We start from the raw sequence: 22,459 nt of genomic DNA, 5'->3' as shown, positions 1-22,459 counted from the left end.
AGGGACAGATTCACAACGAGGGTTAGAGCCACCTGTGTGTCATTCCCTTCCTCTTTTAAGCCTTCACAAAACGGGTGTCATCACACCCTGATTGGCCGGGAGGGAAATGCCCCAAGCTGCTTCCACTCCTCAATCAGGAGTCAGTCCCTCCACCCCTGCAGTCAGTCTTGAGGGATTTGGGAGAATCAGCCCCAAACAAAGAAAGATAGCAAGTCTCAAACAAACAATGGGACTACTACAAACGTGCAATAACTCAAATGTATGTAATACTGGATATATCTTTTGCAGTGGTGAGCAATGTAAAAGACTTGCATCAACAAAGGTACTAGACAAAGTAAAACTATTACGAGCGAAATGTAACAAAAGTATCCAAATAAAAGCACTCTGTAAGAAGAATCTGTTTTGTAAGATTAGCTACTTACCGCAAAAATTATGTTCACCATCTATTGATGTCAATCAAAATCAAAGTCAAATCAGTCCAGTGCATCATCTGAGTATGTTTTTTGTTTGTTTTCCCTGCTGCCCTTTGTATGAGATAAAAGATATGAGTTTCTGGATATGAAAGACTCAGATTGTGTGGAATGGTTGAAAAAGAAACCCTCATACTGACAACTTATTGAGTGAATGCATAGAAGTTCAAGAAGAAAACCTCGTATCAGAAAAGGGAAAATAATATTGCAAACTTCCAAATAAATGGTGACTTTTCCACCACTGCTCCTTTTGCAAAGTAAGCAGTCACATGATCAACAGTTCCAGCCCTGCAGCGTTGCTCCTGGCCTTGTGTGTGTGTGGATGGTTCTCATCCTACGGCCATTACACTCATTTACATAATCTAGTAGAATTTCTTTTTAATTGTTTGTCATTGTGTTGTGGGTCTGTATTTGCACTGTGACCTGGCCCATCATGTCGTTATTTGTGTCTCATAGACAGACAATTGATTACGCTGTGCCATCCCATCTGGCGTTTGACTTCTCCGCCCCCTAATTGCGACAACAAATTGCTCACAGAATTGAAACGGAGTGAAAATTCGGACTTGTTTTTAATTCAGAATGAAATGTAGGGATATTTCTTTGTAATGCCGTGAAGGGCGTTTTTTACACTAGCATTGGCAGTTTAATTATGTGGAACATGGCGAAGATACAGAGAGGTAATTTATATCCTGTGTATCACTGGAGCGAACCCATAGCGGTGACTCTAATTTCAGCAGCTCTGATGAAGTGTTACGAGAAAATGGATTGAATCCAGAGCGCTTCCTGCAGCCAAATGTGTCACCACTGCTTGGAAATGATCGGGGGTTTGAGGTGGGTCGGGGATTCATTAGTTGCTCCATGAATACATTCTTGACAACGCAGATAATCATGGCAACACCTACAGAGTTTACACATACCCTCTGTTGTTGGTGTCAGCCACTTTCAGGAGAGGTTTATTTATATTGTGCCTCCAGAATCCAATTAGTGCTTCTAAGTCAGCTGTGCTGAGGTAATATATACAGCGAAAATGAATGCATACAGCCAGAAAGGTAATTCGTAGTGCAATAATTCGTGCCAGGTCAGCCAAAACATAAGGAGTTGCTCTTATGAAAGGAGACTGGTACAAAGCAGTGTCTCAGGTTTAGAATAGTAAATTGTACTCTGACTTGGAAAACTACATCATGTCACACTGCTGTAACTTTTGTTCTAAGAATAGACCAAAATATCAATGTCAGTTGAGAAATAATGATTATAATTAACTCAGTCTGTTTGGTGTCAGTTCACAACAGCAGCATTACGCTTTATCCTGGGTTTTCGTGAGTACAAATACAGATCACAAGCATTTCTCCATTATACAGATCCATCAGCCATATGACACTCTGAAAATCCCTGGACCACTTTGCACATGAATGAAAGCATAAAGGGAAATGTAAGGCCCATAGGCTTTGAAGCTTTTGGCATCCGTCAACCATGCTATTTCAGACAAGTAAAGTGAATTTCTTTTTCATGATCCGCTTACTCACGGTTTGTACAGCTGAAATTAACATTCTATTGTCAACATAAATTAAAGCTGCTCGTTTTTTTTCGTTGAATTGGTAAGTTGTTACAGATGGTTCCATCAATTAGTGGATTTTTGTAAAGAGACAGGAACTAATAGCCTCAGACGGAGGCTGAAGAGCGTGCTGCTGTATAAGAAAACCAATATGATTTTTGACTACTAAAGGCTGCATTATAGGAGGGTGGTGTAATTTTCTGAATTTAGCAAACTGTTCAACTTGTTCTAAAACTGGATGATCGCTATTTAGAAACACCATTGTGTTAATATTTTGTGTCAGCGCCAACAGTCATCCCAACAATATTGTTAGAAATTTCGATATCAGGTATTTGCTGAATTAAAAAAAAGCAATATTCTGCCTTGCCTATGTGTGTGAGATAGTCTCTGACCCCATCTGTTTATTTCAGCTTGAGCTTTCTTAACTTTAGACTCAACCTTTGAATGAAACCAAGCGCATGAATAGGATTTACTCATCCACTTTGCCCCGGGGGGCTTGCATTACAAAAAGTCTCATCATTTACCAGTGGCACAGAGCAACCTCTGAAAAAAAAAGCTCTCCTCATCTGCAGAGCACGGCTGGTCTGGCCTTTCAATGTTAATGAGCCACCCGCTGCAGCATGGGCCAAGTCCTTGGTCAGCGAGACAAAAATAGAAGGCTGGAGTCCCGATAATGTCACTCAGACAAAAATAAAATACATTTCAGTGGACAAAGTGCTACAAATGTAGTTTGGCAGTCGATGCGATTACCAGCTATATGTACGTCTGTGATAAGAACACTCCTGAGAGCAGCTCTCATACGTCTCAGAGCCACAAAAGTTGCAATCAACTGTGAATTTATGACGTATGAACAGTGTTCTGGTGTGTGCTGTTGCTTAGTAATCCTGGGCTGCATTAAGGATGCGCTCATATTTACATTTTGGTTCGTTTGGTTTGTACAAAGGACACAACCTTGCTCTCTGGACAGTTTTTGTGACAGAGTGGACAGAGTTCCAAGCCACGCCGCACTCTACTGCTTTTTACATGCACATTTATGTTTTCTGGAGTCACAAAAATCTTCAGAATAAATAGCTGATTAGGAGCACAATCAGTTTGGACGGCAACTCGACTTCATTTTCATGAATAGTGATGAGCATGCCCAGAAAGGATGAATTTGAGTGTTTTTCAGGGACACTACTGAGTACAGCACAACTCTGTTTTAACTCCTTTTCACTTTCTGATGGATCAGGGAAAATCCCCTCTCTCCGGTGGTAAATGCGTTACCATGGTTACCAAATCTTTCGCATAAGAGATTTTAATCTCAGAAATCAAATCTAAACTCTATTATCCACTGTTCAAACATCCTGTGGTTAGTCTCTTGTGTTCTCACAACACAGACAGCACAACATCAGAGTCTGCGTGGAGTGTGTTTTTACACCTGTGATGTTCTGTCCGGTTGAATTGAGTTGGCTTGTTTTCCCCCTTTGTGGAATTGATCTGAGCGCGGCAATTTTTACCGGTCTTGCCACGAACAACTTCTGAAGCAGTTTGTAGTGGGAACGTGAGCCAACCCCGAGCTGACCCAACTACAAGGCATACTCGACAGGATGACCTAAATGGCTGCCGTATAGCTGTTGAAAGAAGAGCTGAAAACAGACTGCACACCTGCAACTTCTCAGTGAGTTAACCAACTTTCTCCCCCCCATCAATGTTATCGGGGTCCCCATTAGCACTGGGTTTGAATCGCAATTTCCCCCAAAAATTGCCAAATAGGCACTTTTGCTTTTGGCTTCGACAACAAATCCTCCACCATCATTTTGTAGGTCAGCTCTATACTTTCATCACATGATGAGGCAAATGCGGCTCCTGCTACTCTGGGCTGCATCTTTGCTGCTGCTGGTACGGAGCAGACACTTTCAGTTTGTAATTGTAGCGTCCATCATCTGACTAAGTGTTGATTAAAAAAAAAGCTGGAACATCACGTAACACCGGGAACAACAACAACCATGGCAAGATTTGTTGCTGGCAGGTGAGGATGAGGAGTCTGAGGAGGAAACAAGCTCTGACACAAAGGAGTATGCTGCCTTCTTGATATCTGGGAAGACCTTCCATTCTCATTCAACTTGACTTCATTGTTTTACATTATTTCTCTGCTGTATTCACTGCCGACCGAATTGGTTCTCTTGTTGGAATAATAACGTGAAATTTTAATACACACTTGCACCTTGTGCTTGTGCACCTAAAACGTATCAACTTGAAAGGTTTGCAGCATTGTGGTCTGCTTGAGGGCACACTGATGGAAGCTGTTAGTGGAGGTGAAAGCGCTTCTCATTTACTTTCCCCAGCCGCTTGTTCCCAGCAGGTCCGCGGATTAAAACCGCTGACCTTTTGATCACAAGCCTGCATCTCTAACTTCTAGGCAACTGCACTTCCTTCGCAATCTCTCACTAAATCCAAGCTGCCTCAGACCCAAATTCTGCAAGATAAAAGTGGACCTGTCCTGCTGATGTTTTAATCAAACAAGCCGCCACACAGTCACCTTCATCTCGTCTTCATCGGCCCTGAGGGGGCGCTTTCTCATGCCCCACGCCTGCTGACATTTAAGTGCCCCCCCCCCCCCCCTTTTTTATGTGAACAGGAATAAAATCTACACTTTCTCATCGGTGCCAGCTTTGTGAATTGGATAATATTTGGAGGCCTAATTCCTTGTCTGCTCCCTCTGTGGGTCCTAATTTTCATACATTTGGCTGCTTCACCTAATTGAATGAATTGGCACAAAGGCGGTGTGCTGATTTAATGTTCTCTCCTCTGTCTGAGCTGTCCCTGCCTCCGTGTATTCATAAGTATGAAATAGCATGCATATGCACAGCTACTTAAATGGAAATTATCTGATTGTGGGCTTTGACATTGGCAGCTGAAGCCAAAATGGCTGACCATTTGCCAGAGAGCTCCTCTATAGCGGAGGCCAGCACTTCGGTGGCTCGATCGAAGTTGCAGGATACTGTTACCAATCGATGTTCCACGCTCAGACGCTTGTCCAGGAGCATCTGAGAATCTCATCACATACCTGCCCTCTGGCTGATGCACAAACTCAAACTGTGCAGTTGTTTGGGGGGGATGCAACTCACGGCTTATACAAGATGTGACGTCATCGCTAACTTTGGGAAAGGATCCCCAAGCGAGTGGTCCACTCCTCCACAGCTGCTGCTCTCACATTCTCACCGTCTTCCCGTCCCTCAATTATTTATTGACCATTACACACAGCTCAGCATGCAACAGCCTTCTGTAGCCCTTAGTAAACCCGAGTAACATAACAGTGCAGAGTTCACTTCCATTTTCTGGGAAAGGTAACATCCACTGAGTATCAAGATGGTTTTCATGCAAGTTAAAAACAAAACTTCCTCTTCACTCTACACTCTATTTTAGTCACTCAGGTAGTTGATGTTGGGCCAGTGTGATGTAACCTTTGTAAAAATATATGCAGCTGAAGGAAAGCCCAAAAAAGTATCCAAACCAATTTTATAATACAAAAAATGGGATCTGGGAGTTGTTGTCTTCATTGTAAACAACCACAATTTCCGATGAAAATCTCTCAGATGTGAAAAAGCTTTTTCTTTCTCAAAGATTTCCGAGGTTTTCACCTCATTTTCCATTTTGTCTTTGTAGCAGACTCTATCAGCTCTCTGATCCCATGACAACATGAACCATATTTCATAACTATAAAGTTACATGTTGGAAAAGTAATATTGGAAAAAGGTCTCCTGGATGAAAGTTAAAAGAAGTCTCAATTTATTGCATCTCTTTCTTTTCTACAAGCACTCAAAGGATTTGTCCTTGCTTTATCTTTCTTACTATGAAAGTTTTATGATGGACATAGGATTGTTAAAGTTCCAGGTAGCCCCATTTTGGACAGAAAAGTTTAGGGAAGCGGCTGTTTGCAGCTCTTTATTGGTGGTGGGGACGTTACTAAATGTGTCAAATTAACCAGTAAGTTCCCTCATTCTTGAAGTTTTTTTCACTGTCAATCAGAAACAGACCATTTGAAAACCCCAGAATGTGCTCCTTACTGCCCCTTCTGGCTGATGCTGAAAATAACAGCAGCTCTCGGCAACTGAGACAAGGTCATGAGCACTTTTTCAGCTCAGTGCACCAGAAAGAGAGTACGCTCAGGCCAGATGATGATAAAATTCATGCTTTTTTTGTGACTCAAGGTTAGGTTAACAAATATTAGGTGTGGTTATCTTAAGGAGCAGTGCACAGCTGCTTCCTTAAGCAAATAGGGCTTAGGCCAGAGGGTACATCTCATGTGATGATTGTTTTTAATGGTCACACATGTGCTTTTCCTGCTACATTTATGTTTCCCTCACTTGTTTCTTTGCCATGGAGAGATGTGAGGGAACCATGCATGTTTGAAGAGTAACAAGACATCCTTTCCTCTGTAGCATTTTGTGAAGGGACGTACACCATCGTGTTAAAATGTTAAGATTCAGGGTTGGCTTATTTATACGTCATGGTGTTCAGAGAGGCTGCTCTCATGTCTCCTTGTGCATGGCTCCTCAGAAATCCCACCTCACACCTCTTCCCATGCATCAGCAATAAGAGCCTATAGGGACGAGGGAGCTGATCAATGACTCGGATTCAAGCGAGGATCAAGGAGTAAGGAAATATCAAAGACTTTGGATGAACCTATAGTAATCTAAAGAACAGGGGTGACCAACGTTAACCTCTAGGAGAGACAGTGATGTGGAGGGCTCCCTGCCCTCCTTGTGGATGGTGTTCTCTCAGACTGATGAAGAAAAAAGGATAAAATGCTAAAAATGGTCGCCAAACATACTGTTAGAAACCCTGCTGTACATTTAATACATTACATATGTTTAAAGACAGTCAAAGTTCAAGGTGCCCTGTGAGCAACTCACTGTTGGCGACCAAGCGCCTGTGATAAGTATTCTGCTAAAAAAAGTTAAAAAAAAACAAGACAAAGTAGACAAGGACCAGGGCTGAAGAGACAAAATTCTGCTGTTGAATAATGAAAAACAAACTTGGTCTTCCCTGTTAAATCTCATTAAAAGTCAGCGGTGGAGATGCTTTCAGCTGACAGGTGACAGATGTGAGGTGTACTAAGCAGCACTCTGCTTACCTCAACAGCAGCCTTGGCTCGCTCAAACTCCTCCTCCAGGGACTGATGTCTGGACAGGAGGGCGCTGCCCCACCGCTGCTCCTTGCTTAGGCGAGCCTGTCATACACACACACACACAAACACACACACTCACATTTTATAACATATACATATATGCACAAACAGAAATCCATTAAACATATGCACAGTCACATTTACACAACGCATTGCAAACACACACGCATGCGCGCGCGCACACACACACACACACACACACGCCCATACACACACGCACACAATCAGCCAGAGGGAGAGACAGGCAGGGAGAGTGTGCAGGGTCAGCCGTCTCTGCTTTCTCAGGGACGTGTAAATATCCCTGCCTCGACAAAGCCTCTCACATGCTTAGGAAGGCCAGCAGAATCACTACTGTCAGCATCTCGCCCCACCCCTCATCTGAATGCCATGCTTCTCATTGAGCCTCTCTCACTTTCACCTCCTTTCTCTCCTGTGCACCTGCACATGCAAAATCACGATCTGAAATATGCTGAGAGCCTCTCAGTTACAAACTTGCATACTGTACAAAGCCTCGTCCCGGTGAACAAAAAAAGAAAAAGAAAAGAAAAACGGACATCACATGTGGCCTTGCATCATGACAGTGTAGTGTGGTTTACATGACTCCTCGTTACATCTACACATTTAACTGTGCGGGTCGAATGACTTTGAGATTCCCTTTCATGCTCAGATTTGATATGGCACAAGATTTACTGTAAATAGCAGTGACTGTATGTTTCCCAGGCTTAAAAAAAATCCATTACAGACACAGAGAAATGTGCCTGGAGTCAGTGACTTCACCCTAGAAAGGGCTGTTTAGCAGTCAAGCCAGCCATTACTTGTATAAATCCCCTTTGCTACAAACTGCCATTATGCAGGATTAATTGAGCTTACTTAATCTTTGTATTAACGAAGAATTGCCTCATCCATTTATTGTAGGTAACTATATTTTTTATTTACAACACCTAAATGCATGCAGTGTTAAAACATAATTGCACAATATTTTCAAAAGTCTTACTGTGTGGGGAAACTGCTGTAGTAGGCTTGGTAAAGGAAAAATCCACCCAAAAGCAGTCTTAGACTATTTACAAAACGTCAAAGTGTCAACCATTTTGTTTTGTTCTGGCTGCTTTTTTAAAATTCCACCAGAAGTGATTTCCAGTCCAGTTATGGTATTACATATTGTATATTATGGAAAGACAATCAACAGTTGATAAATAAAGAAGGCTTCTTTCCAGACTCGTAGTATTTTTAAACTTAAATACAAGAGGAAAGTCAAACTAGACGAGGCAGCAACACCAATTTGACTGCCAACACAAAACTTAACAGACCAGATGTATGTCCATATTTCCACAGCCTCACTGTGGGCAGGTACTCAAATGAATTTGTGAAAGAACATCATGGGAAATTGTACTAGCAATAGATGAGGTACATTGAAAGAAAGAAATCGTATCGTATCGTATCGTATCGTATCGTATTGTATCGTATCGTATCGTATCACGGAATCCTGTTGTTTCTTTTTTTTTCTAATATGTGATGCTTCATACATGATATCATCCTGAGGCTTAAACTGCTGAAAAAAGTCCTCACCACTTTGCGATCATGTCGAGGACATTGAAATACAAACACAGAATTTTTTCAACATATAGCTGTTTGGCTGTCCAGCTTAGCCTTGATATTTGTTTGTCTGATATTGTTTTTTGAATCGGATCGTAGGGATTTACAGTAGCAATTGGTACGGAAAAATAATTGCCATGTCACGTTCAGTTTCCACTAATTTCCATTTGTTGATGATGGATGAAATGTGATTACATAAAATCAAATCAAATCACTTTTATCCATACAGCCAAAAATCAAAATCCAACTGCCTCAGTAGGCTTCATGATCTGTACAGAGAGCCACATCCTCGGTGCTTAGACCCTCGACAATCTTGCATTGCTGAAAAAGAAACCATTTTAAAAAGGGAGAAAAAGCCCAGAAAAGTTACTGGACCTATAGTTAAGATTATTTCATTGTACATGTTGATCTCAAGGTCTAAAATAGATATCTTGCTCAACTAATACACAATATTTAGTCAGTCCCATCTAAGAGTGGATTTTTCCTTAAGCCTCGATTGTTTGGGCCTCGGTTAACGTTAGGGTTAAAGAGTTTCAGTGAAAGTAAATTTCATGCAACACGCCCTTCTTTGCATGCATTTCCTGTTTGTGTGTGTGTACAGTGGAACCTGCCAAGAAGGAAACTACTGTAAAACCACTCTTCAGAGTATCTCTATCAGCTATTATGTAACTCCCGAGAAAAACAAATATAGTGTTTGTTTGCCAATAACTTCTCTCCATTTCAAACAGTTATCTTTAATCCCAAATCTATTATTCATCAGACTGCTGAAAAGGTGATGTATGTTTAGCCAGCTTGGTGAGATCAGCACTAATGGGCTCAGAGTAAGGCGGCTGAATTATTCATAGGCTATTAATCTAATAATGGCGTCTGGAAACAAGACCCCTTATGCAGACCTACACAAAGACATCAACTCAGGAGGAAAGCGCTTGACATTTGGACCTCGTAGCACCACAAAGGAACAATCTCAAGGCCAACAGTATATCTGGATTTCCTCATAGGTGCATTTTGGCTTCAATGCAATCTCCTCTTTTTGGGCATTTTTAGGTCAAATTTACGAGATGGTGTGATGCTTTTTTTTCCCGGTGCAAATGTAGAAGTCTTTCAATGTTATATGAAAGGATGCAGAGGGAGGCTTACATGTCTTCCACTAATATACTGCCTGTTGAGCTGAAATGGAAGAATTGTAGGTGTTAGGACAAAATGACGGTTTAACAGTTACAAAACAGGGTGTTCTGATTGGAAACAAAATTTAATGTTAAGGTGACATTATCATGCATTTACATGCAGTTGCTAGATAAACAGGTCAAATTAATAAATTCATGAAATTCTTACAAAGGCTTTTAACCATCTGAAGAGATGTGTGAAGCAGTCTCACTTCAAAAAAATGTTGATTTCAAGTACAGACAGTGCATACAATAATGATGATTACTGCCTGCTCCTGTCACGCTGAGCACTTACTTGAGATGCTAGGGCAGACTCTGGCTCGACTTTGGTATTTACTTCCAAGGAGTTCTTATTCGATGGCTCTAATTGGGTTTTACAGTCTATGGACCTAAAGTAGAAGAGAGACAGGTGGTGTACATCAAACCAGACTTGACTCGATATGAACAAAACATTTCTGTTACTTTTCATAATCCAGGGGGTACAGTATCTTGAGTATATGCACATGAGATTTCTCCATCGGCTTCCATGGGAACACAAACAATCAGACTGCCCACACAACTGGCCACTACGTATAGGCAAGTGTACCCCCACTGTGATAATGACCCTGATTGGATCTGCCTGAGAACCCAAGGACATGCCCTGAAGCATATCCTGCTTTATCGCCTTTTTTTCTCTAAATGGAACCATAATTCATGAAATGAACAGCATGTTGTGTTGATGAAGACTTGAAAATAGTGATTGGGACCATAAACTCACCAGGAAACAGTTTACAGAGGTAATGTATTGAGTTAGAAGTAGGGTCATTTTCTTATATGCTTACATACAATCTGACTTATTTTTTAAACCAGCTGAATCGCCCCTGCTGGCCCGTAGGAATAATGCAGGTTTAAGGCTTTTCCACATTGGCTTCACTTTTCAGATCTGGAAACACAATCCATTACAATATGGCCAATAGTTTTAGTCGCAGTTGTTGAGAAAGAATGTTTTTTTTTTTCTGGCACATTAACAAACTGTCAAGAGGGTTACGTCCTTACCCATGTCCATCTATCAGTTGGTTGGTTGATTGTAGGATATTAGGATATTTTATCATAACATGAGGGCATTGATTGAATTGATGGGGACTATTGGATTTTGGTGGAGGTATGCGCTCTACTGAGTGCCAATCCGAATTTAGTATGGTTAAGGATAACCAACACTAGCACAGTTGTTTAAGCCTGCAGTATTTTTTTGGCTGCCTGGAGGCAGCATAGCAACCTGTTAACAGGATCTTTACATATTGGAAAACTGTTTTTAAGTCACACATCTGGCAGACATGGATGCATTAGCATCATTCAGAGGTGTGTGTCTATGCACTGTGTTAGTCCAATATTCACTCCACTTACTTATGAGGGTAATATGCAAATCTTAAGCTGCTAAATGCTCCATCATGTTTGTCGGCTAGTTGCTTACTTTTGACTTTATCAAACCTCAACCTCAAACTCTTTGGGCTCAATCTTATGCTAGGCACAAAGCGGTGCACAGCACAGTGCAGGTGTAATTGCTACTTTCAGACCGACACAGTTGTCATTTTCAAGCCCAGCGCCCACGTTGTGTAAACAGCAAATGAACTTGTGCCCACCTGCACAAAGAGAGCATTAGATGAACCTACACAGGCAGGTTCACACTGTTCATACATTCTGATATTATGACTTGAGAGGCTGCTTCCAATTGTTTCAAACATTTCCACGAATGCAGCTATAGCTGTAGCTTTAAACTCTCCAAATGAAACGAGTCAGCAGTTTTAAACAAAACAAAACCACAATAGAGATACACAGATCATTTCCCCTGGAGGATCACTGCAGGTAATGTCTTTAATATTTTCCTCATTATACACATATTTCTCCCCTCTAATACCTCCCTTTATTAATCAGGATGATACTTTTTATGATCTGTCCTGCCTGCTAAGCTATGAATTGCACACACACAGAGGGACGCACATCACCCTCAGTTTAATATCAGTGTATTTTTTTGCACGCACTCAAACAGAGTTGTGGATGGGACACATGATTGTGACGTGGCGGGGCAGAGGGTCCGGCAGCCAAGGTTCACATCACTTTCCCTCAGCAAAGGGAGTACCACTGTTCAATATGTGGCAGGCCCTGGTGCACCTGGCTCCTAAAGGGAGACGATACTCGGAGTGGTTTGAATTATGTTGCGTCCCAAACACACCCATGACTAATGGGCCCAGATAACTTTGCACCCAGATTATCTGATGTTTAACTCACAGAATGGACTTGAACATGCCCTGAATGCACTAGCGCACTGTGCTTTAAGCCATGCACTATAGACGGTCTGAAAAGGGCCCTTGACTTCAATGTCTATTTTGTTAAATGAAGAAACTTGGACCAATGAAAACTGTTGCTTTCCCATCAATGCCTGGTCAGCACAATACCTACCACAGAAACTCATTGGAGGAATTTTTTGAAGAACGCCTTCTCTCCATCTTCCATTTTCTGTTGCCATTCCTCTCGGGGTTCAGCTCTTCCCATTTATCCAATGGTGAACCAATGGTAACTGGGGACAATGATAAAATAAGCAACAATAAAATAAATAAAAACACATCATCACAAAACAGACTCAGTTAACAAAAGAACAACACCCTCACATTTAATCAAATGGATCTAAAATGTTCCTTCTGTCTGTTATCATTTAATTTAAACAAATGCAAAAAAAAAACATTTCAATTTTGTGCTAATTAACAATAACACTAATTCAGAAACTGAGTGGTTATGTTTTCCATGAGTTGAAAAACAAACAGATTACAACAACTAATGGAGTCTCTCTGACAGGAGCTAAAAATAGACTGATAATTAGTGCTGTGGGTGTCCAAACTGGAAAAAAAGGACACAAAGTTTTGCTGGAAAACAACGCTAGAGTCATAATCAATGTTACCACCATGAATAATTCACCACACTGTAGTTTGACTCACTCTGTATAATTAGTTCTCAGTGAAGACTTTAACCTTTTCAACTGGCAAATACGAAAGTAATTGGCCGTTCCCCTTTTAATGTCTTTTAAGATGATCCCTTTCATTAAAGTAAATTGGCTTGATCCTGCTTCGGCCTATCTTGAACATGTGTGAGGTCAGCTCCACTGGGGATGATGGGAGTACGAGCGTGTGGAGTATGCACAGGGTTGAGGGTTGAGGGGAGTTTTCACGTCTTTGGAGAAACTGAGTGAGGGGGTTGATAGCGAGATAAAGAACGGTGAGGCTCATTGTTATATATTACACAAATATTCAATACAAGTTCTCTATTGTTGGTGGTACAGACACGTCATACTCAGCCCTGAAAGCAGGCTAAACATCTCTAGTGTTACTGTGTACTGTGTGTATAGCTGTGTACCTAATAAGTGATGGTTGGTCTGCATCATTGTCCCTGCAAAGAACAGCCGTTTCCCCATAAATCACACGTTAGGAATGCTGTCTCTACTTGTGGCTCTTGGATGTTTCATCCACAGTTTACAATGGGCCCCTACCTGAGTCTAGTGATGCCCTCTCTGGGGTTCTCATGCTTGGTCTTGTCTGTTCAACTTCCACCTGGATCAGCTCCGTCTCATCCGTCTTCTTCCTGTGATGGTTGTTTTTCTGGCTGTTGCCCCGGGACGACAGGGGACTCTTCCTGTCTTTGCTGTTCCTCCTGTCGCCAGGTTCACTGAGATCCAGCAGGTCCAGTGTTGAAGACAGAACTGCAAGGGACATGACACAAGTTTAGCCTTCGAGATTTTACACAGATTCATCGCATACATGTGCAGTAAACAGGCTCACATCTTAGACAAGAAAAAGGGACGCCAATGCCAAATGTGCTGCGGACTGAACCAGCAGCATTCTGTCTGTATTGCTGGTTCACAAAAATTCTTCAGCCTCATCTGGGATTTTATAAATATGGGGAAATGTTGTGTTCGACACGCTCTGAAGCAGGAAAAGTACACGTGAATTTGTGAGGATATAAAGTACAGATACTTTCTTGAAGATTGCCATCAGTGGCAACAATTTAGATGTAACGTTAATAAAAAAAAGACACATACGTCACCCATTGGGATGGATGCTGGATCACAAAAATACCTGCAGAGCTAATAAGGAGAGAGATCCATAAACCAGAGGGCTCTCTCTCAAAGGACAAGCTTCTTCAGCAGACGTCACTGTGAGGCTCTACATCAAAAAGTTTTATATTTCTTTACGTAAGAGCTTTTTGGGGTGTGGATCTCACTCCTTTTCAACAATAATGATTGAAAACAGGTTATATCAGATGGAAATTAAGTATCAGTAATTTGGCAAGTACAATTTTTATTGTTCAGACATGTTATTTTCCTCCAGTATGCTGCAGTCAAATGCTTTAAATCTTCTACCATTGCCATGATTATCAATGTCCGAATCAGTATGTGACTGCATTGAATCCTTCGAAAATATATATGTGGGTAATACTCACACAAACATAGACGCTGCAAAAAAAAGTCATTAAGGACAGAAATCCATATCATTGTGCTCTGGTATAAATGGACCCTTTTATGCCATAAAAAACACTATTTCAATCTCTTCTTTGCTGTTCTTTTGTTGCCTTACAGCTCTTTGAAATTTAGTTTGGTTTAATATCAGCTCAACTTGCGAACAATGGTCATCTGAGTGATTTATTCATACTTAACTCTCTATAGTTCAGCTTTCTTTTTGCAGCTACGTCAAGCTTGTTCACGCTATTAAGTGGTATAATTTTGAAAACCTTCCTTTCTCTTTGTGATAAGACAGCACGAAAGGTTTCAGTTATTGTTCTGCACCAAGCCTTGATTTTGATCTACACATTTTCCGACATGGCGAGTAGAGCTGTCAAAGGTACTTAAGCTGTCACAGCGTTGCCTCCTGGGTGGACATCTAAAAAATTTGCTGCTGCTCTTTTCAGAGGATCTAAATATACGACAGGCCACTGCACAGTTTGATAAGGATAAGGCATGCAGCCCCTTGAGGAGCTCCAGTTTGGTCAATTAAGTAATTCAATCTCAGGTTGGTAGAGCGGCAAAGAAGGACAGAGCCTTCTGTCAGGGGTCTCAACTTTGGTCTGTGCCGACGTCTTGCTTCATGACTCTTCATGACTTCAGACTCGCTGACGGCGTTAAAATTCTGCACTGATAGCTGCTCAGAAGAGGATGTTTTGATTTGAGTATTGTGAATAATCTTCCAAGCTTTTTGTGCCTACTGAATGTCTGTCATTGTAAATCAAACCCACACTTGACCCAAATAGTTTCTTCCCACTGCTGGTATATTTTCTCTATTTAAAGTCACTTTAGTCTCTGGTCTCGTTTATTGTATTTTTTCTGTCAGTAATTTGATTTGTTGTGGTTCGAGTCAAATCATCATTATGTCTTGCTGCTGGCTGTTGTGTTGCTGATGAAAATGGATAAATAAAGCAAAATCATACTCTGTGAAATGCATTCTAATGCATTCCTAAATCTGGCTGACTTTTTTTCTAATATAAGATAATAGTAATTGCCATTTTGACACTACCGGTTGTCATGAACGTTGTGCTTCCAAGGTGAACATTATCATACCTCGTAAATCCTTGTAGGGTCACATTACATTGTCATTATGCACATATTATATATGAGGCATATCTGGCTTTTGGAGTGGAATTGTTATCCATGTTTTCATCCAATAACTTGGGACTTTGTAATGATCTTCTTCATTGCTGCAAGATTTTTATAAACATATGTTTGAAAAAAAAAATAAACAAACTGGTAACATAAGAGATCCCTAGCTCCAGTAAAAAAAAAAAAAAAATTGTGGTACTTCCAAAGTTTTCTAACTCATTTCCAAGGATCCTCGCTGGCTTTTGCGAATATGCAAACTACAGACACATGACTGCATAATTGGCGTGCTGCTGTTTCATGACAACCAACTGAGAGCATTTTTTGACTGAAATCTCTGCGTAATTAGAGAGTGTGCTTGTCTTCCATGCCTTGTGCTCTTTAGACGACAAGTACAATTACAAATCAAGGGAGACACACTCGTGGGGAAGGTTGCCTGAAGAGTTTTCAGCATCAAAAATAAACGCAAGCTGTTCATGAAAAGGCAATGATGTCAGAAATGTTTTGGCACCCTCGAGTCTACTTGAAATGATGAGATGGGAAGACAATTGCACAGACAAGTAAGTTCTCCTCATCAACTGGATATTTGAACTGGATGCTTGGAGACTGTATATTTATCTAATGGCTCATGATTTGCTCTGTGGTGGCCAATGGACTGGTGGTGAGCAAATCAATGTAGCCTTTGAGAATTTTACGGGAGTCTTGAGCTTTTCAGCTTGACAGCGTAATAGGTTAAGTCAACCTTAATGATTCTTGCAGGGAAATTTGTCCGCTGCATTGAACCTACCCTAAGTATTAGATGCAGAGGCGCCCAGGGACCAACTCCAGTCAAGGGCACTGACAGGAGAAATAACATAACATACACTGTTGCACGACCTTTACCTTTCACTTCGGCATGCAATCGCTGTGACGTCGTTTTGATAAGCTTACGCAATGTCACAACATTTAGTTCTGTCCAATGAATCGTGACATTGTGATCCTGGAATATGTCTCTGCCATCAGGGAAGAAAAAATCCATTCATCATCCAGTCATTCAGTATATCCAGGTAGGCAGCTGACCTCATTTTTTGGGCACATAACGTTGCTGGACCTAGACTTGACCAACTGAAGCAACCCCAGATCCTAACACTGCCCCCACAGGCTTGTACGTTGGGTACGAGGCACAATGGGTGCATCGCTTCATCCACCTCTCTTCTTGCTCTGATGCGCCCATCACTCGGGAGCAGGGTAAATCTGGACTCACCAGGCCACATGACCTTTTTCCATTGCTCCAGAGTCCAATCTTTATGCCTTTTTTTTCAGTTAGCCTCACTGATAAGTGGTTTTCTAACGGCTACATGATTGTTTAGTCCCAATCCTTTGAATTCTCTTTGCATGGTGTGTGTGGAAATGCTCTTACTGTCACTATCAAACATAGCTGTGAGTTCTTCTGTTGATTTTTCTTTTTTCATGATTTGATTTCACTAAATGTTTAAATGATTGTGAAACACTGGTATGGGAATACAGGCAAACTCAGAAGGCAGTACGACAAAGGTAAGGCAAAGGTCTGGTAGGTGCGTCACTGCAATGGTTATTCTGGGAATGGTGACATAAGTTGTTTTGACAAAAGGATATTGGATGATGGAGTTGTTTTGACATTTTTTAATGTAACCCTTACTTCAACAAAATGATGTACTGTGCTTCTTCTTCTTCGGAGTAAGTCTACAAAACACGGTAGATAGTAAGTAAGTTAGTTAGGAATGGTAAAGCAGACAAACACACTGTTAAACAACATTTAGATTTACAGTTTAACGTCTCGCAAATGTGCAAGTGTGAAGAGAGATTGGTCTTAAATTGATGACTGAAATCTCAAGCAATCATTTGAAAAGAGTTCAAAAAGAGTTCAACTGTTGTGTCTTTAGAGAATTCCTCTGACTACTATCTAGCATGTTAGAGCAAGTGCTGACGAAAGGAAAAAAAAAGGATATTTTTTGGCGAGTATTGTAGAGAGGGGATTTTATCCTGCGAGGAGGTGGTGATGAGAGGCTCCTCTTGAATAAATGAGTTTCAGCCTTCATCTGGAAATTAACGGTGATGGATCACAGGGTAGTGGGAAGGACACTGTGCTGAACAGGGGCAACCAGCTGATGAGGTTAGTTTACAGTTGAAGACTTCTCCTCATCTTCTTACTTAAATTCAAAATTTAACAGACATCTATTTGATGGGTGTGTTTCCAAACCCCAGATACCCATGTGGGCATTTTATAATTCATGACAGAGTTTTTAAAATTACATCAACGGACAAAAAAAACAGTCATCAACCTCAAAATCAGCCCCGAAACGTGGAAGCTGCACGCAAGAGAGAGCACAACATGATGTAGGTCTCATGTGGATTAGCATATTTGAGCTGGTAATTATCATTAATCATTGATTTCGTTTGCCTTCCTGCTCAGGTTTATTCAGTGCTGGAATGTTTGCCAGTCCATCACAGTGTGAAAACAGATTGACAGACAATCACACCTAATATCCATTTCAGCTGCATGTCTTTACACTGTGGGAGGAAATGAGAGCAGCTGGAGGAAACCCAAGTGAACATGTGGAGCACATGAAAAAAAAAAACAAAACACTTTCCTCTTCCATCAGCAGTTGGCACCGATGAGTTCATTTGTGCAATCCAAACCCTTTTAATGGCACACACCTTTATAACATTGCACATCGACCAAATTCTAGACACAATCTGACTGTTTTGAAAATCATTTTAGGCCTACATCACTGTCAATGGGAGCAGCAGGAGGAACTGGGTAGACAGAAGGAGAGTTTTTCACAACAGTCCCCCCATACGTCACTGGCCAGTTTGGAGATCACACGTCTCAGCTGTGCAATCTGGTTCTGAAAATCATCATTTAAAAGACGGTGCAGCTCAATGATTAATGTCCCATCCATGTGGAAACGAAGATGGCAGTCTGCATCTGTTAAAGTCGGTACATTTAACTTCTCGACACCTTCTTTGACCAGTTGATTTTCAGTTTACTTACTTGTAGAATGAAAAAGGTTATAACAAATATATTCTGTCTAAGACACATATATGTGAAGGGAAACCCTTGGACATAAAATCAATAAGTACTCTGATGTCACGATGTTGGGTTTCTGTTCCTGTTCAAATCGATTGAGCTATTGACTATTACTGATCTGTACGCCAGACTCCAATTTCACATTTGAACTGGAAAGCTGCAGGTTTTAGTGTATTCACCTGGATCTGTCATAATTACTGTCTGTTATGTAAAAAAAAAATCCAGATCTCAAAATGAAGTGTCATCCATCCCCAGATTGTGTTACAATCTACACAAATGAAGTGCAGATTAGAAATGCCAGATATATATAATTCCACACAATACATAAATCTTTTCCCACTGTTGGAATTTGAAGTACTTATGTCTCCCATTGCAAAATGATTTAATGGCTCCTTACTTGAAAATCAACACGACTTTACTCCTGACAATGCATAGGGAGAATTTTCTCAAGTGCCTCAAGTGTTAGGTGTACTCTATGTTATTCTGTTGACATGGTCTGAGCAATAAAGGGCATCTTAAAACAGCAAGTTCAAAATGACTTGAAATGTTACTGTACTTGTAGTGTCCTGCGTACATTTGCACATCAATAACTGTACTGTACCAGCTGTGTTGGACGTCACTGGGCGGGAAAGCCCATCACACTTGGTCTCGCAGAGGAAGTCGTCGATGGAAGGGCTCAGAAGCGGGCGGCTCTCTTGTTGCTCACTCACCAGCTGTAAGGGCAAACAGACGAGACAGTTCAGGCTCTCACTCAATGTCTGTAAGACTCCCTGGCATGTTAATACTGAGATAAGTTGAACCCTATGAACCCAGAGTCCATATGCTACGACATCCTTGCATCACAGAAGGGTTTTTAAATTGACTGTGTCTCACAGATAGATAGATGGATGGATAGTTTGTTAATGAGGAGGAGTGGGAGTATGAGGATGTGCAAGAACAAAGTTATTAAAGGATCAGAACAGAGTGAAGTTTGGTTAAGATTCATCATTTATTCACAGCATCTTGACACAGATACGCCGAAGTGAGTCCGATGCAGCGTTTCTGACAGCAAAACACAGCTGAGGTCTGGTCACTGGTTGCTGGAGAATCATCCTAATCACACAATCACACTGCAGTTTTTGTATGCACACACTAAAATCAGTCTGAGGCGGCAAATTGAAGATTTTGCTTTTACACGCACTGTAATTTACCTTGTTACAGTAAAAACCTTTCTTTGCACAGAGCTAATTTTGAATGAGGTGTCTCCCAAACCGACACTTCAACTGACGGCACACTGAAAGGACAGGTGCTGTAGCGAGAGAGAAAACAGTTTTTCCTCTGTGTGTTTTTGTGTCCACATTTTATTGTTGACCCATTGGAAAACAATTTCAGTTGAAGTTTCAGTCACATAAAGACCCTTCTCACCCACATTGTGTTTTTACTTTCTGGCTCATTGGAGCTTTTCTTAGCTTGAGGTTGGGCGTAGCTCGGCTGAAATTGAGGTCACTAAAATGGATAAACGAAGGGAGAACGGCAAGTGCAACTCTGCCAGCGTAGCGAGGCGGCCAAACCAGAATTCCTCGAGGCAAAGTTTTTCATGTGATTTGGCGGAAAAGCAGCAAGGACAGGAAACACCAAACACTTTATTGTCATTAACCTTGTGCTTACTACAGCCAAGCAGCATCCTTCTTTGCCAACCATTAAAGGTGTCATTTATATAGCCAGAATTCGAAGGTAGCTTCAAAAACATAGAGTAACCGACAACTGCTGCTCTCTGTTAGCTATCCCTGGCTGTAGCTAGATACCGCTAGCTAATTAGCTCATGGCTCAGTCAGACGTGGAGACAGCAGCAATAGAGTGTCTGCTGAAAAACTGGCATCTTTTTTTTTTAAGTTAAGCTGAAATATTGTACAATATTGTATAGTGATCCTTCAGTATAAACAACAATATAAACCATCAATGTTTCCTGAATGAGAATTCAGTACCACCAAATCTTCCCAGCTGGCTGAACATTGGAGAGCAATTTTCATCTGACTGTGTTTGAGTGGGTTTAGTTTGCGACTGTAAGTGGATACTGGGAAGTGAAATCTGGTGTGACCGCACCTTCAGCATCAGAAATTAAAAATGATAATAACCGCACTAAAGTTGTGCTGGATCTCAGCTGTTTAAGATTACATTTTTGTTTATATACAGGAAAACAACTCCTGCCGTTACTCTCACTGAGTCCTGCAGTCACCGTTGGGAGAACCACTCGGACAAGCTGGGCTGAGAGAAACCCGATGGATGTGTCCCAAAAAATAATTGCTTAACCGTTATTGCCTATCTCACCTTCCAAACCATGAAAATGTTAATCACCATGCCTGTGATGCACCAATTTGTTCGTCTGCCATTGCAGCTGCAGAATAGGTTACATCCAAATTGGTACCCTGAAGCCTCGATACTCCAGGTGCAGCTGGCAGCAATTTGCCAACCAATGCTTCATGATTTGGAGGTGAAAACCAGTTTTGCGAGCCACCACCGCCGCTGTTGTCAGCCTGTGCAGCGTGTCTATAATGCTGGCAGCAGGGGAACATGACATTTGCTATTGTTGCTCTACAGGCCGTGCTTGCAAGCAGAATTTTAATGAAGGTGCTGAAAGTTTAATTACTAGGCAGGAATGGACTGCACACGGCCCTCCATATGCTTGATATGAAAGATGCTGTGTGGATACATAGCACATACTGTATGTGCCCTTACAATTATATGTGTATAGTACACCCATCTTCTATTATTACAGGGCCATTATAGTAGCCATTTTAACAATGAGATGGAGAAGGATACAAGTGGAAACCCTCTCTTTACCACAAGCTGGGATGCAGATTTGATGCCGAAATGACCATAAAATAAGTAAATATTTAAAAATAAATATTTCATGTTTTAAATGCTATCTGGACCATGCATGAAAATGTTGTGTCAATTGACGTGTGTGTCTGTTATCTAGCGTACCCTCATTGAAAGGACTGGGGTGGACACAATAACAGAAACATCTTTCAAAAGCTCGACAAACCACAGCGTCTAAAATAACCATAAAGTTCAATGAATCCCTCTCTCAGACAGCTTTTTTTTTCATGTCTCATTGCAGGACTGTGGTTATAGGCTGCAATCACTTAAGCTGTGTATCTAATAAAATAGCCACTGGATGTATTTGTTACGTTAGTCATGAAGAATACATGTAGAACATGCTATGAGACATTGCTAAGTTACTTACTGTATGTTTGAGGGCTGATTTTGTGCTAAAACAGTATCTTTAAATTCTGTTTGTGGGGACCCCCCCCTCCCTGCATGTTTTAGAGGTTTCCCTGTCCTAGCACACTAGATTCCAATGGTCCTCATCATCAAGCTCTGCTGAAGTCTGATACTGACCCTTTCAACTGAATCTGGAATCAGCTACAGAAAATTGTATGAATAAGGCACGCAGACGTGACTGCTCTTCACACAAGCTTTCTGGAAAAATGCTACTTTGTCAGCAAAACATTGTAAGAAACCGTTTTCTCTCTTTTTTCCATCATTGTATTATCAATGTCTGTCTTTCTAAATAAAAGTTAACAATGTAACAACCATATCACCACCTTACAAACCTGAATACTTGAATGTCATAACACACACCCCATATTCCATGTAACAATGATGCTACAAACACGTGGGTGTCTGTGTCATTGTTTCCAAAAATCTTAAGTTTCTGCCCATTCAGATGTAAACACTGATGATGAAGTCTGTGAACACCTTCAGTTTTCCAAAAGGTCACTTTTCAGCAAATTAAAACACTGTTTAAATGTGAATGAAAAGGCCAAAATGCATAAAAAAGCTTAGTTTTAAGAAATACTCATGTA

At 41.1% G+C, this 22,459-nt stretch overlaps 1 protein-coding gene across 2 annotated transcripts in view; it reads right to left on the bottom strand.

The window, feature by feature from the left end:
• The window catches only part of pex5la (peroxisomal biogenesis factor 5-like a), a 116,159-nt gene that overhangs the window by 23,826 nt on the left and 69,874 nt on the right, over positions 1-22,459 (bottom strand). The window contains exons 3-8 of one of the 2 annotated variants that reach the window (XM_037114268.1): positions 19,186-19,324; positions 13,466-13,675; positions 12,385-12,502; positions 10,244-10,337; positions 9,923-9,952; positions 7,139-7,234 (exon numbers count right to left, since the gene is read on the bottom strand). In XM_037114268.1, coding sequence (XP_036970163.1) covers positions 7,139-7,234; positions 9,923-9,952; positions 10,244-10,337; positions 12,385-12,502; positions 13,466-13,675; positions 19,186-19,324 — 687 coding nt within the window. The remainder of the gene's footprint in view (positions 1-7,138; positions 7,235-9,922; positions 9,953-10,243; positions 10,338-12,384; positions 12,503-13,465; positions 13,676-19,185; positions 19,325-22,459) is intronic. The other variant, XM_037114267.1, reaches the window with a different exon arrangement.

Source organism: Acanthopagrus latus, chromosome 11, assembly GCF_904848185.1.
Source record: "Acanthopagrus latus isolate v.2019 chromosome 11, fAcaLat1.1, whole genome shotgun sequence".
NCBI lineage: Eukaryota > Metazoa > Chordata > Actinopteri > Spariformes > Sparidae > Acanthopagrus > Acanthopagrus latus.
The sequence above is the reverse complement of the archived record's forward strand: the minus strand, read 5'-3'. Positions and strand labels throughout refer to the sequence as shown.